Source organism: Brienomyrus brachyistius, unplaced genomic scaffold (assembly GCF_023856365.1).
Source record: "Brienomyrus brachyistius isolate T26 unplaced genomic scaffold, BBRACH_0.4 scaffold32, whole genome shotgun sequence".
NCBI classification, from domain to species: domain Eukaryota; kingdom Metazoa; phylum Chordata; class Actinopteri; order Osteoglossiformes; family Mormyridae; genus Brienomyrus; species Brienomyrus brachyistius.
In genome coordinates, this window is record NW_026042307.1 from 4,059,742 (window position 1) to 4,075,081 (window position 15,340).

The 15,340-nt window shown below is 44.7% G+C and overlaps 1 protein-coding gene and 1 long non-coding RNA gene across 2 annotated transcripts; one reads left to right on the top strand and one right to left on the bottom strand.

The window, feature by feature from the left end:
- The first annotated feature begins 1,307 nt into the window (after positions 1-1,307).
- Positions 1,308-1,703, top strand: LOC125721216 (uncharacterized). The gene is made up of 3 exons (XR_007385730.1): positions 1,308-1,387; positions 1,462-1,533; positions 1,648-1,703. It is a non-coding gene; the product is annotated as an uncharacterized LOC125721216 (long non-coding RNA).
- A 2,214-nt stretch (positions 1,704-3,917) lies between these two features.
- Positions 3,918-13,474, bottom strand: LOC125721157 (splicing factor U2AF 65 kDa subunit-like). Its single transcript, XM_048997183.1, has 10 exons — positions 13,312-13,474; positions 11,172-11,346; positions 10,721-10,824; positions 10,320-10,471; positions 9,853-9,969; positions 9,627-9,765; positions 8,309-8,388; positions 5,235-5,357; positions 5,057-5,143; positions 3,918-4,870 (listed from the first exon to the last, which is right to left on the bottom strand). The coding sequence occupies exons 1-10, from the start codon at positions 13,358-13,360 to the stop codon at positions 4,493-4,495; spliced, it is 1,404 nt and encodes a 467-aa protein (XP_048853140.1). The 5' UTR covers positions 13,361-13,474; the 3' UTR covers positions 3,918-4,492.
- Positions 13,475-15,340: the final 1,866 nt, after the last annotated feature.

The window sequence follows — 15,340 nt, forward strand, 5'->3', positions numbered from 1 at the left end:
TTAGCTGGAGTTCAGCGCTGAGTGTACAGTTATTAAAAGAGCCGCTTTGCGTTGTCCGGGAATCGAACCCGGGCCTCCCGCGCGGGCGGCGAGAATAGTTTAGCTTAACTTCCCTTAACTTTTCCCATTCATTTTCAATGGTAGTGCTTAACAGTACGGATGTAATATTCTTTCGGCCGCTGGTTGATGTTTTGTTGCTGTTTCGACGCCTCCAATGACGTTTTACCCTTATCACTACCGACAGTCGACACAATTGGATTTTGGAAAAGAGCAGCAGAGAGTGAGTAGTATTTCAGTAAATTTGGTGATTCACCTAAAAGAAAAACCGCCCGGTCGAACGGAAAGGACGACTTTCCAAGGTAAACTGAACAGCAATCTTATATTTTCTTAAATATTCCGATGTATTTCACATTCCAAAATCGAACTGGATGCTGTACGTTTTACGGAGCCCCTCGCGAAGCTCTCTGTGTAATGCTGAAGTAGTTATTCACTCGCTCCATAGGTAGCATTGCTTTTGAAATATTTAATAATTAGTATTCAATTTTTAATGCACAATTTAAATAAAAACATGTTTGACTTTGGAAATTAAGGCGGGTACCGTTTATAAGAATTCCACTCATCGTGAGGAATCCAAAAGTATCTTTTATTAGTGGCCCGGTAAAGCAGTACATTTATTAAGCTAGACAGTGTCCATTTATGGAAAACGAGTAATTTGCAGTAAAACGAGCATACACTGGTCAAGTAGAATGAGTCTAGGCAGATGAGACAGAATAAACTGGATTACCGTTTATAAACTAACCTTATATATATAGTGTATTATACATATACTAATTCTGCACGTTCCTATATGCAAGGTACTGTGACGGTAACTTTCCTGTAAGTCATTGATATTTAACTACAACTTTTTTATGCATATTGTTTGCTGGCATTGCCGTTAACTTAGATATTAAAGAATTCCTCACATAATCGTTAAGTATTAAACCTACTAAAGTTGTTCAAACAAACCTTGTTTTAGGTTAAAGCAAGTCAGTTAGAAGCTATTACACTTACTTTGCTACCAAATGGCAAAGGTGTCAGATCACAGAATTCTTGTTTATAATTCCATGCCCTTCTGTGTTTCTTTACGCCTGTCAACTACCACCTGTCAAAAGTGAGGATGAGAATTTGGTTGGGTTTGGAGTCCGTGCTGGTAAGACCTGGAAGGATATTTGGGACAGTAGGGATGATGGGTATGAGGCTGTTATCCTCAAACAACAATGCGTACCAGGCAGCAAAATGTACCGACTACAGCAGTACCTGAGGCTGAAGCACAGCAATCTTCAGATGACACTGGAGGCTTCTGCTCCCTCAAGACCAGCACTTCCAGACACTTCTACTAATCCTCCAGGTTGGCTGACAGTTTCATATATGTGGTTCTGTGCATTGATTATGTCTTTTATTCATATCTATTTTGTTTTATAGAAATAGAGGAAGATGAGGAATTGGAGAGGATGATGCTTTGTTGGTCCCCTTCCAAAACCGAAGGCCCGATGAGTGAGAATCTCATATGCATGCACACACACAAACAGTCACTCTTCAGGATTCAGTATAAATTAAGGAATCAATATTATTTGTGGTTCATTTGTGGTTTTTTCACTTTGCTTTCAGGTTTGCAAGTTGTTGGAGTCCATGATGCTAAAGGTTCTTTCCCTTCAATTATGGAGGATAATTCTGGATGTCATGATCAGAATTTTTCATCCAAGTTCTTTATTATTCATCTTGTTTTGGCCACGTTCAGGCCCGTTTTGATGCCTGTGTTCTGTTTGTTCCATTGTTCAAGACTATGCAGCCAGAGATGACCTGGAGGGAGTTTCAAAAATCTCCTTTTTATGAGGCTGAAAAGCAGCGTTGGTCAGCGGAGAGAAAAAAGTAACACACTACCTGCTACTTCAAGAGCAGCGTTATTTGTAAAAATTGTAAATGTTTTCCATATACACTCTGTCCACTTTATTAAGAACAGCTATTTTGTGTCTGGGCTCATTTTTCACTGACAAATAATGCATGGCAACAGGTGGGTTACAATCAGATTGTAAAAATTGCCGCTGTTAGGTAGGTTTTCTTAAAGAAGTGGCAAGCATAGTTTTTTTTTAAAACAAAAAAAGTAAAGATTGTTTTATATTCTTTATAGTTCAGTATTGTTTGAATATACACTTGCAGCATTTTAACATATGGTTAATATGTTCCTTGTTTGTTCCTGATTCTCTAAGGTCATAAATTATCCCTGAGCATCTCTCAAAGTGTGGGGCAGTTACCCCAATGGCTAAATTCCCCATCGTGACCCTTTCAGATCTGTCCTATTAATCATTCCCTATCCACTGGCTAAATCTCTCTTGTCTCATCACCACATCAACCAGTGTGGTGAGTCTAAGAAAGTGTTACGGCGTCAGTCAGGAGTTTTGGGCACACCTACCTATAGAATTGTTTCTTTGTACTATTCTTTACATTTTATAATATTTATAAAGACATCATAACTATAAAGTAATACACATGGAATTATGCACTACTCAGAAAAGTTATTTAAAAAAAATAATTTGTTGGGGGGGACAATTCTGTTGGAACTCAGAAGGTTGCCGGTTCAAATCCCAGGGCTGGCCGAGTGATCCCACCATTGGGCCCTTGAGCAAGGCCCTTAACCCCAGCTGCTCCAGGGACTGACTGATCCTGCTTTCTACTTTATACTAGTTTAATGAGGTGGCCTCCTGGAATGCTTTTCCAGCTCTCCTGAAGGAGCCGTCTCATATATGCTGAGCACTCAGCCGATTTTCTTTAACTCTCTGGTCAGACTCCTTGAAAAACATTTCTACTGGGTTTAGCTCAAGTATCCAGGTAATATGACCCAGTCCCTTTGTAGGCAGAGTGGTGTGTCCAAATTACTGACTGGTACTGTATGTCTAACTATCTGACAGTTGTTAAAATGCTGCAGCATCACTGTTAGTATTGTCATAACAATGCTATTTTTAATTATGCTTTTTGTTTTGATTCAGGATTCAATGAGTCATTTGTTAACATGCTACAAAATGCATGCATTAACACTGCTGTTTAAGAAAATTAATCATTTCATCTATTTAATATTTGACATACACTACCGTTCAATTATATACCCTGTGACAAGACTTGATTGGGGTCAGTTTTATCCTACAAAAGGATAATGACCCAAACCAAACCTCCAAAATGTGTTAGCAATATTTAAAGAATAAGCAGTCAGACATACCAGGAGATTGATGCAGAGGACTGCCAGTTGCTGATAATAGGCCTCTATATGTAGATGTGGATAAAATTTTGTGAATTGCATGAAAATGTGTTTTTCTTTGGAAAACAAAGAAATTTGCATGTGATCCCAAACTTTTGAGCGGTAATGTATATCTTGGGGGTGGCATGGTGGTGCAGTGGTTAGCACTGTTGCCTCACACCTCTGGGACCCAGGTTTGAGTCGCCGCCTGTGTCACATGTGTGTGGAGTTTGCATGTTCTCCCCATGTCGTCGTGGGGGGTACTCCGGTTTCCCCCCACAGTCCAAAAACATGCTGAGGCTAATTGGAGTTGCTAAATTGCCCATAGGTGTGCATGTGAGAGTGAATGGTGTGTGAGTGTGCCCTGCGATGGGCTGGCCCCCCATCCTGGGTTGTTCCCTGCCTCGTGCCCATTGCTTCCGGGATAGGCTCCGGACCCCCGTGACCCAGTAGAATAAGCGGTTTGGAAAATGGATGGATGGATGGATGTATATCTTATCATACCCCTGAGTATGAGAACCTGAGTACTTGTCTCTTTCTGTGTAAATAGACTCAATAAACAATACATTTTATTCATAACTGTCTATGTCTGTTTAATTACCACAGCGACATAAATAAATAAATAAATAAAATTGTAACCATAGTTTTAAGCTGTTTATTAAATACATCAATATCAAGAAAACGAAGAATAATGGATGAATGTGATTACAAGAAATGGAGAAATTTGTTCATGCTTTTTTGAAAACATGCCTCAAAATGATTAGCATTCTAACTTGAAATGTATCAGAAAAAAAATCATTAACGGAGATTTTGCAGCGCCGGGGAGGGTCTCTTCGCTTCGCAAAAAAAATCCTTCAATTTCATTGGCTGCCACTGTGTTATGGCTATACGCGACCGGCCCCCGCGTGACAGGCGGGGATACTCACCACTATACTAACGAGGAAATATACGCGCACTGCTTTTACATATTCAAGATAAACAGCGGATGACTATTAACATTTGCGAGTAATCAATGATTGTACAAAATTTTCTTTCTTACACAAAGAAAATGTTGAGGGCAGAATGAAAAATGATTGTCTGTCTATCTGAACCGATCAGATTGTCTGTCTATCTGAACCGATCAGATTGTCTGTCTATCTGAACCGATCAGATTGTCTGTCTATCTGAACCGATCAGATTGTCTGTCTATCTGAACCAATCAGATTGTCTGTCTATCTGAACCAATCAGATTGTTTTTCTTACACAAAAAATTATTCCGTTTTCAAAACACTTTTGTGCAAGAAATGCTCCCATGAGCCTGTGTTTAGTGCCTACAGAGGTCTTCTTTTTGCCACTGGTACAGGAGAGTACGGGTCCCACCTTGCCACAGCCAGGCACCTCCACGCCATCGACGGGCCGCGGAATCTCGATGGAGCGCACGTTGCCGTACTTGCAACACTCCTCCCGGATGTCCTCCAGGATCTCCTCGTAGTCCTCGTCGTCCACCAGCTCCTCGGGCATGACCATGTTGAGGAGGCACAGCACCTCCGTGGGCATGCCGGAGCTCTGCAGCCGCTGCAGCCCTGGAACCTGCAGCGTCACCGGCGTCTCAATGATGGCCGTCTGTCCCGGGGGGCGACAAGAGTGTCAGATACCCCCTGATCGTCCAATCGTCTCGAGTAACAGCGAGAAATTTACATGGACCCAAATAAACCCAAGAAATAGGGGCATTAAGCTTCCTGGGAGGCACCCAGGAACCAAGTTGGGTTTAGGACATCAGAAAGGCGGCAGCCGAGGGCAAATACTCACAGCGTTGGCATTCTTAGCCCCCACGCTTGCCCGCTGGACGATGAGCTTCTTGTCTCCGAGCTGCATGCCATTGAGTCCAGCCACGGCCTGCGGGATGCATCCCACACAAGCGTCAGCAATTCCATCCGGAAGCCCCGAGTCACCCCAGACCTTCCAGCTGCTGCCCCACCTCACGCACCTGGTCAGTGGCACTGATGTCCACGTATTCACAGAAAGCGTAACCCTTAGACAGTGACGTGGCACTGTCCTTCACAAGGTTGAAGGCCTTAAGAGGTCCGAACGACGTCAAGAGTTCCTTCACCTGGGCAAGAGGAGGAGACGCGGGGGGGCGATTAGCCCGACAGTCCAGGCACGGCGCCTCGCTAGAAATGCTAATCTTAACTGTGGGAGAAGCAGCATGTTAAACTTTGCAAAACGACATGAGGAAACAGTGAAGACATCAGGAAAATGGCTTTATGACAAGTGGCTCGACATTACGGTGCAACACTAGAGCTCAAAGCCCCCTGTGCCCTTTCTGCATGACTTACTTACTGGGAGCGTACAAAAGTAACTATTTTGATTCTTGTCAATGAATGATAACACAGATTCCCCCCCCCCCATCCTACAGCATATACAACACAACTGAATTCCTAATCAAGTTCTCTGATAATTCCAACTACGAATTTTGAAATATGGACCGAGTTGCATCTGATTTTAAGGGCCACAATAATTAAGCTAGATGGTATATAAAAAAAAAACTAAATAAAAACAGCTAATTATATGTTAAGTGTTCCATGTATACAATGTGGAGGGGGGGGGGGCGACTCGGCAGAACACAAACCCAGCCGAATCACTGACTTCCTGTTCTTAAAACCAAGAACCACATTGGTGCAGTTAATTAGAGGGACAAAGCCTACAGGAGATAAACTCACAGGTAAAGCTAAGAGCCGCCACAGGGTCCTGCTAAAGGGGCCACGGCTTGAAGCCAAACAGGACGAAATAGCTCTGCTAACATCATTCCTCACTTATTCTACAGGAATCTACTGTAAAGCCGCATTAACCACTGACTTCAGAAAGGAGTCACCTGGGACACTGGCAGCCACAAGAGGGCGCTACCTCCTACCTTCTCTTAGGGGCAAAAAAAAAAAAAAAATCAAATTTATACCCTGTGATCAGCATAATAAGTCTCTCCCCAGCCTTCAACCCCCAAAAAAAGGACCCCATATGCTTAAGAGCACTCCAGGACAGAGCCCCCCCACAGGGGCAGGCCGTCGACAGGGAGGATATCCGTGCAAGGGACGGAATGTCTTACTTGCCTTGTGTTACATGTTGGCATGGCAGCAGTAGGTCAGTACTACTGAACAAATTATGAGCGAAGACTTAACGATCTTACAGGCCCCTAGCTGGGGACAAAGTGGGGAACAAAAATGAAAGAGCTGTAAGTATCAAAGCGGTAGCAGGGACTGCAAAAAAAATGTAAACACCAGGATACAAGCAGCGGTTTCCATTTCACCTGTCTATGGCACATTTACTGGCTTTGACATGAAATACATTAACAGTTCTGCTGGATTCAAACTCTCTCCCCCCAGTGCTGCTTTGGTACAGCCTTCCTCTTGACTTGAATTACATGTGACTCACACTGGATAAGAAAGATTACGATGACAATCCGAAAAGGAGGAAAAAAATCAAAGAAAAACAAACTGACTGCACTTCTCACTTACCTTTCACTGAAACCGCGATCACTATCTTGTGGGCTGAGTCTTGCCATTTTTAACAGTTTAGGCTAAAGTGAGTGGGACACCGGAGCTCAAAATGTTACAATGCAGGGGTGGACGCAAAACGTTTTGCGATTAACTTTTGCAAAATAAATAGGTAAACTATTAAATGCCTGTATGGATTATGTCTATAATGGGCCGATTTCAGTGGGGTGGCGATATAGGAAGAAAAAAAAAAAATCATAAAAGATGCTAATGAGAAGTAGAAAATGTCTAAAATGTGACCCTTTCAACACTTTCAGAGTAAGACGACCTCATCTGTGCATGTTGTTATGGTAATATTATCCATCACTGACGTCATAACAGAATAGGGCATGGGGCACGATGTGAAAACTCCAGTGAAGCTGATAATCGTTCACCGGGAAAAAGGTCCGAAGTATTTTCTGCCTTTCGAGCGACACAGCAATGTAGGGAACGATTCTTCCGCAGCTCCCCATCGCTGTTAACGGGATGTGAAGTCATCGTTCTCAGTGTGCGGACATGGACGTGAGACACGGCACGTCTGCGAATACTGAAGCGTTTGGGGACTTGGTCGATCTCCCCCACATTTCAAGCACAGTCTATGGTAGTGTTTCCCAGCCCAGTCCTCGGGGGTACCCCCCCGGTCAGTCCACGTTTTTGCTTCCTCTCAGCGCACCTGTACCAGGTATTCGGTGTTCCTGATTGGCTGGGAGCTAGGAGGGAGCGAAAATGTGGACAGTCGGCGGTTCCCCGAGGACTGGGATTGGGCAAACACAGGTGTACGGCAATGTGGAGGTATTCGTCAGTTAGGTGACGCGCAGATGACTCGATTTTAAATTTTCATGCAGCAAAACGACGCGGCTGATTCATCCGACTAACACTCAGCAATTAACCCGATATACAAATATTCCAGGGTACCCAGCAACAGGCAGCACAGGGACTGGCTACGTGACTGGTTTGGCAAGCCGCCAGCTGTAAGGCACGTTTCCCAAAGCCTTTGTTGCTAATAAGGTTATTTGCTAACAACATTAGCAACTTACAACTGAATGGTTCCAACTATGCAAGTCGATAACATGAGGTTTTGGGAAACGTACCTTTTACATTAGCGGGGTCTCAATATCTTCATAATTTACAGCTGGATAAACAATGAGCGTAATGTAACTGTCAACTCATTACCTACATGTCTAATAAATGTTTAATAAATCCCATGAATATCTTTAAAAAAAAAAAAAAAAAAAAACTCAAATGTGCGGCTATTTTCAGCAGCTAGCTTTAAACATGATGCTGACATTTGACCCCCCAGTATCTTGTAATGAATTTTAAGCGGTGAGGTAACTTTGACAGGCTTTCTTTTCCTACTAATCAGTTACACAGAGACGAGTGTTTATTTTATGTATGTATGTATGTGCGTGCGCGTGCGTGCGTGCGTGCGTGCGTGTGTGTGCATGCCTGCTTGAGTTCCACGTGCAGCAGTGGGACAGAAACACAGGAGGGTTGTGGGTCGGCTCCCCGGCGACAGAGACTGAGGGCGGGGTACCTGATCGTCACTGAGATAGTTGGGCAGGCCTCCGACAAAGAGCTTGTGTGGCGAGTCTGGAACCACGGTGGAGACGACCCCTGCAGACAGAGCGGCACGGCGCCCAAAGCCGGCCGATCACAGCAAACCGTCAACATGCCGGATAATGACCACGAGCAAACGGCGCGAGTGAAATAAGCCAACTTCAAATCAGTATGACGTCGTTATCTTCTATATAATATCAGATAAATGTAACTCCAGCAAAAAAATACCTAAATACTGGGGCAGTTTGACGACTGTTTTTTGTCTCTCCCATCTTGCTCTCCATGGGAGATGCTGACACATGCAGCACCAGTCAAAAGTATGGACACACCTGCTCTTAATGCATTTGTCTCTATTTTAGCTGTTATTCACCTTATAGTAAAAGGCCTTTGGGCATGGAAGTTATGCATATGAAGTACTGCAAAGACAAAATTTTTGTCTCTTCAAAATAGGAGCCATTGGCTTCGATGACAGCATTGCGGACTCAACCAGCTAACATATGTACCCACCTGGACCGTTTCTCCAACAGTCCTCGAGTTTCCACAAGTTCTGCGCGCAAGCTGGCTACCTTACTCTTACTCTCATCCAACTGATCCCAAACCAGCTCTATAGAGTTTAGGTTGGGGGGCTGTGGGGACCATCTCTTTCCTAGTTCACAAGGTAATAAGCTACTTGCATAACCTTCAAGGTGGGCTTTGGGTCATTATCTTGCTGAAAAACAAGTCATTTTCAGTAGGTGTGTCCAGAATTTTTGACTAGAATAGGAGCCAGCAACCCTAGAACAATTTGGGGGTTAGGGTCCTTGCTCAAGGGCCCAGTGGTGAAATCACTCTGCCAACCCTGGTATTTGAACCAGCAACCTTCTTTTCATGGGCAAACATCACAGAGCCACACAGCCTATGTTAACAGTAAGAAGTGAGTGACTGAGCTGTGTGTGTGTGTGTGTGGCTCAGCTGGTTAGGATGCCAGCGTTATCATCAGAAGATCACTGGTTCACATCACTGGTGATCACACCACTGGGCCGGCGAGTTTGCTCTAGGGACAGGCTGACCCTGATTTCTCAAAAAAAAAAAAAAAAAAAAAAAAAAAAAAACATTCTTCACTTTGGATAAAACTGTCTGCTAAATATTTACAACATTAAGTAAATAAAAGTGAAAGTCTCCCTCTTTATATGACAAGACATCCGCAGCTTGCGAAGGACAGTCAGTCCGTAACGAGTACAAAAAACTGGCCTTGCCGATCGGCTCTTCAAAGGTAAATAAAGATTAAGGTTATGACGGCGACAAGCAAAACGGACCTGGTACGTGGAAGGCGGGCTGCTCTGAGATGCCAGGCAGGGGGCGATAGTCGTGGGGCCGCCTGATTTTTAACGACTGACCCTGGAAAATGATGCCGTCGAAGGCCATTGCCTGCGTGGTCTCATCCACGGACCGAAACTAGGGCAGAACGAAGAACGTCGTTAATCAGGGAAGGCTGCGGTCTCCGCCTGGACACAGCAGCCATTAGGCAGGAAAGACTCTTACTTCAAGGAAGGCAAAGTTCTTGTCCTGGTTTATCTGAACAGCGAGGACGGGATTGGTGGGACCTTGACATAAGCCAGCCAATCGCATCTGGGTATTGAAGAAATCCGCCATGGCCTCCTAAAAAGACAGGCAGACACACTGAATGAAGACAGGCAGACGTCTGAAGACATCAAAACAGGCAAACGAGAAAAAAAATGACTGACAAGTCTAGTACATTTATCTATTTATTTTGCGGACACTTTCATCCAAAGCAACATACATTTCATTGAAGAAGCAGGACCAGACAGTTCCTAGAGCAAATAGTGCTTAAGGGCTGCGCTCGGGGGCCCAATGGTGAAATCACTCTGCTGCCCAAGGGATTTGAACCAACAACCTTCTTGTGACCGGCTCAGTGTCCTAACTCACTGAGCTACACATGACACCAGTATGCATGACAGAAGGCAACGCGGGACTTTGCCTGGACTCACCTCCGTCAGGCCGAAGGGGATGTTGCCGACATAAAGCCGCCTGGCCTGCCGGGTCATCTGGCTGCCGACCATCGGCACCTGGGTGGGCGTCACTGCCACGCCGCTGGTGGTGGATGTTGCCAGTAAAGCTATCGTGGGGATCTGCCCTGCAGCTGTGGGGAGGAGAAAGGGCTTCAAGACCCCAACCAGGGACGGCCAGAACATCCGGATCGTCGCCTTCATTTGCTTCTAACCCCTAGGTTTAAGCTCTCTTCACACTGTCTGAAATCATCCCAAGTGTTATTCCCTCTTTGACCAGCAGGGGGGGAGGAGGGCACTCCAGAATAAATGCTTTCATTGCAACCAATATACCATAACCTTGCAATACTGAACTAGCACACATGGAAGCGTCGCATCCATACCTTGCATTGCCTTGTACTGCATGGGGGTGATGTGCTCGAATCCCGGAGGGGGAACATCCCAGTACTTGTATGTCCTTTTCTTACGGCTTCTCCGAGAAGAGTAGCTGCCCAAACACAAAACAGAAGGTTGTTTTCCCCAAACAATACAGTGTAAACACTCAGAATCTGGCAAAAACAAACAGATGGCAGAATGTTTACATTTAACTTTGGATCGCAGGCAGTTTAAGGTCATGAGGGTGTGACCATGCGCCACTTTTTAGGCTGGCTTTGAGGTCCCATCGCTATGGCGGGGGCTACTTATAAACGCCAGTTAAAATTTAATATGGGTACAGTCCCCCTTCCCACCACGAAGAAACCAATTGGTTGATTGTGAAAGAAACTTGTTAAGAGGCCTCAAACCAAGCTAGATATCAGCTTCAGTGCCTGTAACCGGGACCGTGAGGGGGGGTACCTGTGCTTCTTGTGCTCGCGTGAGCTGCTCCGTCGGTCACGACCCTTGCGGTCGCGGCTGCTGCTGCGCTTCTCGTGACTCCGCCCCCTGGAGTCCTTGCTCCAGTGGCGGTGCTTCTCGCCACGGCTCAGAGACCGGCTGCGGCTACGCTTCTTGTGTCGCTCCTTCTCCCGCTCTGGGGGACGACACCGTGGTACCAGTGAGACGGTGGGCGGAGCGACATGACTGCCCCCCTACCATCCATTTCGATAAATCCAAGATGTGTAACTCAGAGGGATTATGAATGTGTGTCCGGATGGTTGTGGGTTTGAAGCCCATGAGTCACAGAGTAATCATATTACCAACTTCCCTGGGGTGCTGGATGCTGACTGACCCAGCGCTATGCCTTAAAAGTCACTTACGGAGACCAAGATGTGGTACGGGGTCTAACTCCCCAGTTTCCTCACCAGAATGAAGCACCTCCATTCAATTCACATATTCAATCACACCCTCCTGAAACAAACACACCCATCTCTCAATGGCTAATAATTTCAAGGGCACAAGGACATCCCCTTGAATGTCAGTCTGTTGTGAAACAATAAAAACATAACCAGACTAATTAATGATATAGGAGCACAGTGGTGAGTACAGTTGCCTCACGCCTCCGAGTCTGGAGGCCTGAATTTTGCCTCTGCTCTCTGTATGGGGAATTTGCCTGGAATAGGCTCCAGGGGAGCCTGACTAAGATAACTGGTTGGACGATGGATGGGTAATTAATATCGTTTCAATCTGACAGACAGCACTTTATTAAACTAGCAATAAAATATCACCTTTCTATCCCAGCAGGTCCTTCATATAGAAGCTTAAATAAATCCCTGAAGGTGCAGTTTTCAGTGAAGCATTTAAACGCAGGTGCTGCTCGAGGAATCAGCTTCATGCATCAGTTATAACAGCGTTACGGTAATGCACCGCTGCAAAAGTACAGACACGGAGCGGCCAATGCATCTTACGTAAATCGGTAATAACCAATTACCGCAATCGCAGGCATAGTCAGAGCGCAGATATGAATGACTGGAACTGCTAGTTTATCAAACACGGCGGCACTTAGTGCTCGTCTAGCCGAATCAGGTCGTTTCGAATGACATTTTAGTGATTTAGTGATAAGGAGCTGATATGACAAGATTGCCATTTGATAGGTACATAAATCAATCCTACTTTCGACTCCGTTGTAACGCATGTTGCATATTTCAGTTGCGTTAGTATGGCTTAAGTTTATTCAGTTTACTGGATTCTCTGCACTTTAATGAAGTTATATGTGTATTGTTATATAACTGTACATCATTGTTAGTTACTGCTATCCGCTGTAAAGGTAGATACAGGTGCAAGACTTTGCAATAACGACCTAAAAGCAGTTGTTATGATTCCAGGGAACGCGGCTGATTTTTAGAGTCTATACATCATGAAGAAACGGCGATCGTGTGAGAAAGACTTATTCTGTACGGATGACAGGGCCAGCATTTCGGACCCAAGGGAAAGGCTATTGTGCATCGGAAAGAGACAAAATCATATCATTATATAGAAAACTCGTCGTAGTATTTAAAAACCAAGTAACTAACACTGTTATTAAGTGCGGACTTTAAATCAAGTGGTCGCGGTCGTTTTTATTTGCATAAAACTTTAAACGTGATCTTGAAAATATAACGCTTGCAACAAACATCCATGCATAGTGTGTTACTGCGAATGAAAATACGCGGGTCGCAATTTATGATCCAAGTGTATAATGGTAAATAATTAAATAAATAAAACCGCAGGCTTTCACATCGAGTGCACCCCAATAACGTTTCATTGAAATGTCCATGTTATGTACGCCGGGCACTGATGGATGCAGGCCTAGCGATCTCTATAACAATGCCAAGCAAAGAATGTCACTGATTTACCAAAGCGGTCAGTTTTCGGGGATCCTGCGGCAGCTGGGAGAAGAAGAATCGGGCAGGTTTCAGAATCGGCGAGCGCTCGGATAAAAGGCACCGATTTCCCAGCCGCGCTTTTCTTTTCGGAACCAGCAGAAGTGCCCTCCGCACCATCCTCGGCGCTAGGACACGCCGGCCACTTTATTACCCTAAAACAGGGAGCATACACCGATCTTCAAAGCCAAACTTACCTTGCCGATTTTCGCTTAACTGCTTCTCAAACTCATCGAAATCGGACATTTTTCAGTCCGTACTAAAGACGTATTGCAAAATAAGCAGAGGTCCAACAGTAGGCCTTTGAATGGGCTACAGGCTGCATTGGGTTCTGCTGCTTTTTCTTCCGAGTCGCCTGCCCCTCCTCCCCCGAAGTCATCGGCTCTTCCTCGGTTGTATCACACACAGGTTCGGAAACATTCGATGCGCATTACCGTCCCCTCCTGCACTGGAGGGTTAAGGACAACGTGATTATATCGAACCAAAATTGAAATGTGCAAGTTGACTTTCCTAGTTATACGTCTTCATTTTTATTCTGGGTTTAACAACCATGAGTTTATGACGTATTTTACATGATTAGTTGGCGACTGGACCTTATTGTTTATATCTCTTATTAAGGATCCATCCATCCATACATCAATTATCAAAACTACACACTTACAATCCGAGTCTAGTTTCATATGCTGCGCTGCTGAGCGACCCGCAGAATATTATGCATGAGTACAAGTCACAAGCCCCGTTTCCACTAACACGGGGCCGGTTCTAGCTTGGTGCCTTTTGAGACCGAGGCAAAAAGATGCAGAAATGTGTTTTTCTTTGGAAAACAAAGAAATTTGCATGTGATCCCAAACTTTTGAGCGGTAATGTATATCTTGGGGGTGGCATGGTGGTGCAGTGGTTAGCACTGTTGCCTCACACCTCTGGGACCCAGGTTTGAGTCGCCGCCTGTGTCACATGTGTGTGGAGTTTGCATGTTCTCCCCATGTCGTCGTGGGGGGTACTCCGGTTTCCCCCCACAGTCCAAAAACATGCTGAGGCTAATTGGAGTTGCTAAATTGCCCATAGGTGTGCATGTGAGAGTGAATGGTGTGTGAGTGTGCCCTGCGATGGGCTGGCCCCCCATCCTGGGTTGTTCCCTGCCTCGTGCCCATTGCTTCCGGGATAGGCTCCGGACCCCCGTGACCCAGTAGAATAAGCGGTTTGGAAAATGGATGGATGGATGGATGTATATCTTATCATACCCCTGAGTATGAGAACCTGAGTACTTGTCTCTTTCTGTGTAAATAGACTCAATAAACAATACATTTTATTCATAACTGTCTATGTCTGTTTAATTACCACAGCGACATAAATAAATAAATAAATAAAATTGTAACCATAGTTTTAAGCTGTTTATTAAATACATCAATATCAAGAAAACGAAGAATAATGGATGAATGTGATTACAAGAAATGGAGAAATTTGTTCATGCTTTTTTGAAAACATGCCTCAAAATGATTAGCATTTCAATCTAACTTGAAATGTATCAGAAAAAAAATCATTAACGGAGATTTTGCAGCGCCGGGGAGGGTCTCTTCGCTTCGCAAAAAAAATCCTTCAATTTCATTGGCTGCCACTGTGTTATGGCTATACGCGACCGGCCCCCGTGTGGCAGGCGAGAATTCTACCACTGAACCACCCATGCAAACACACGATACCGGCTTTCCGCCGAAAGACCGGAAAAATTGCTAAAGCAAAAACGGAGTGATGACAGCTCATTTCACACAACTGTTAAGATCAACGGAGTATTTATAAATTGAAGTGCTTGAAGCACAAGAACTCTGGGACCTTCTAGTGGAAGTGCTGCTTCGGGATGCTTGACAACTCCGTCGACTTTTCCAATAAATGCCTCCAAAAAAGCTCGTTCCATCAGAAAGTTGTAAACAACACCAGAAGGCAGCATGGTTTTACAGTGCGGGTTGGATTTTTCTTCAAGAACTACTACGCTCTTTGAGCAAATTGTGTATGTAGACGTACACTTTGCCAGTCCACTTGCTGCAGAATTGTCAGCTAAGAGAAATGCATGTATCCTCCATTTCTTTTTCTCACTACGACGCAGGTGAATATGGCACGACTGTGTTCTTATAATCACGTCGGACACTTTCATTTTCCTTACCTCTGATCTCCAAGCACTCCGACCACCGGGAGAAAGAGAAAGTGTTGCCCGTACAGGGATCGAACCCATGA

Excerpts from the sequence above, each read along its gene's own strand:
- LOC125721157 (XM_048997183.1), bottom strand. The coding sequence starts at position 13,360 with ATGTCCGATTTCGATGAGTTTGAGAAGCAGTTAAGCGAAAATCGGCAA. Across the intron at positions 10,825-11,171 it reads CGCGAGCACAAGAAGCACAG|CTACTCTTCTCGGAGAAGCC; the intron begins GTACCCCCCCTC and ends GTGTTTGGGCAG. Across the intron at positions 9,970-10,319 it reads TCCCCTTCGGCCTGACGGAG|GAGGCCATGGCGGATTTCTT; the intron begins GTGAGTCCAGGC and ends CTGTCTTTTTAG.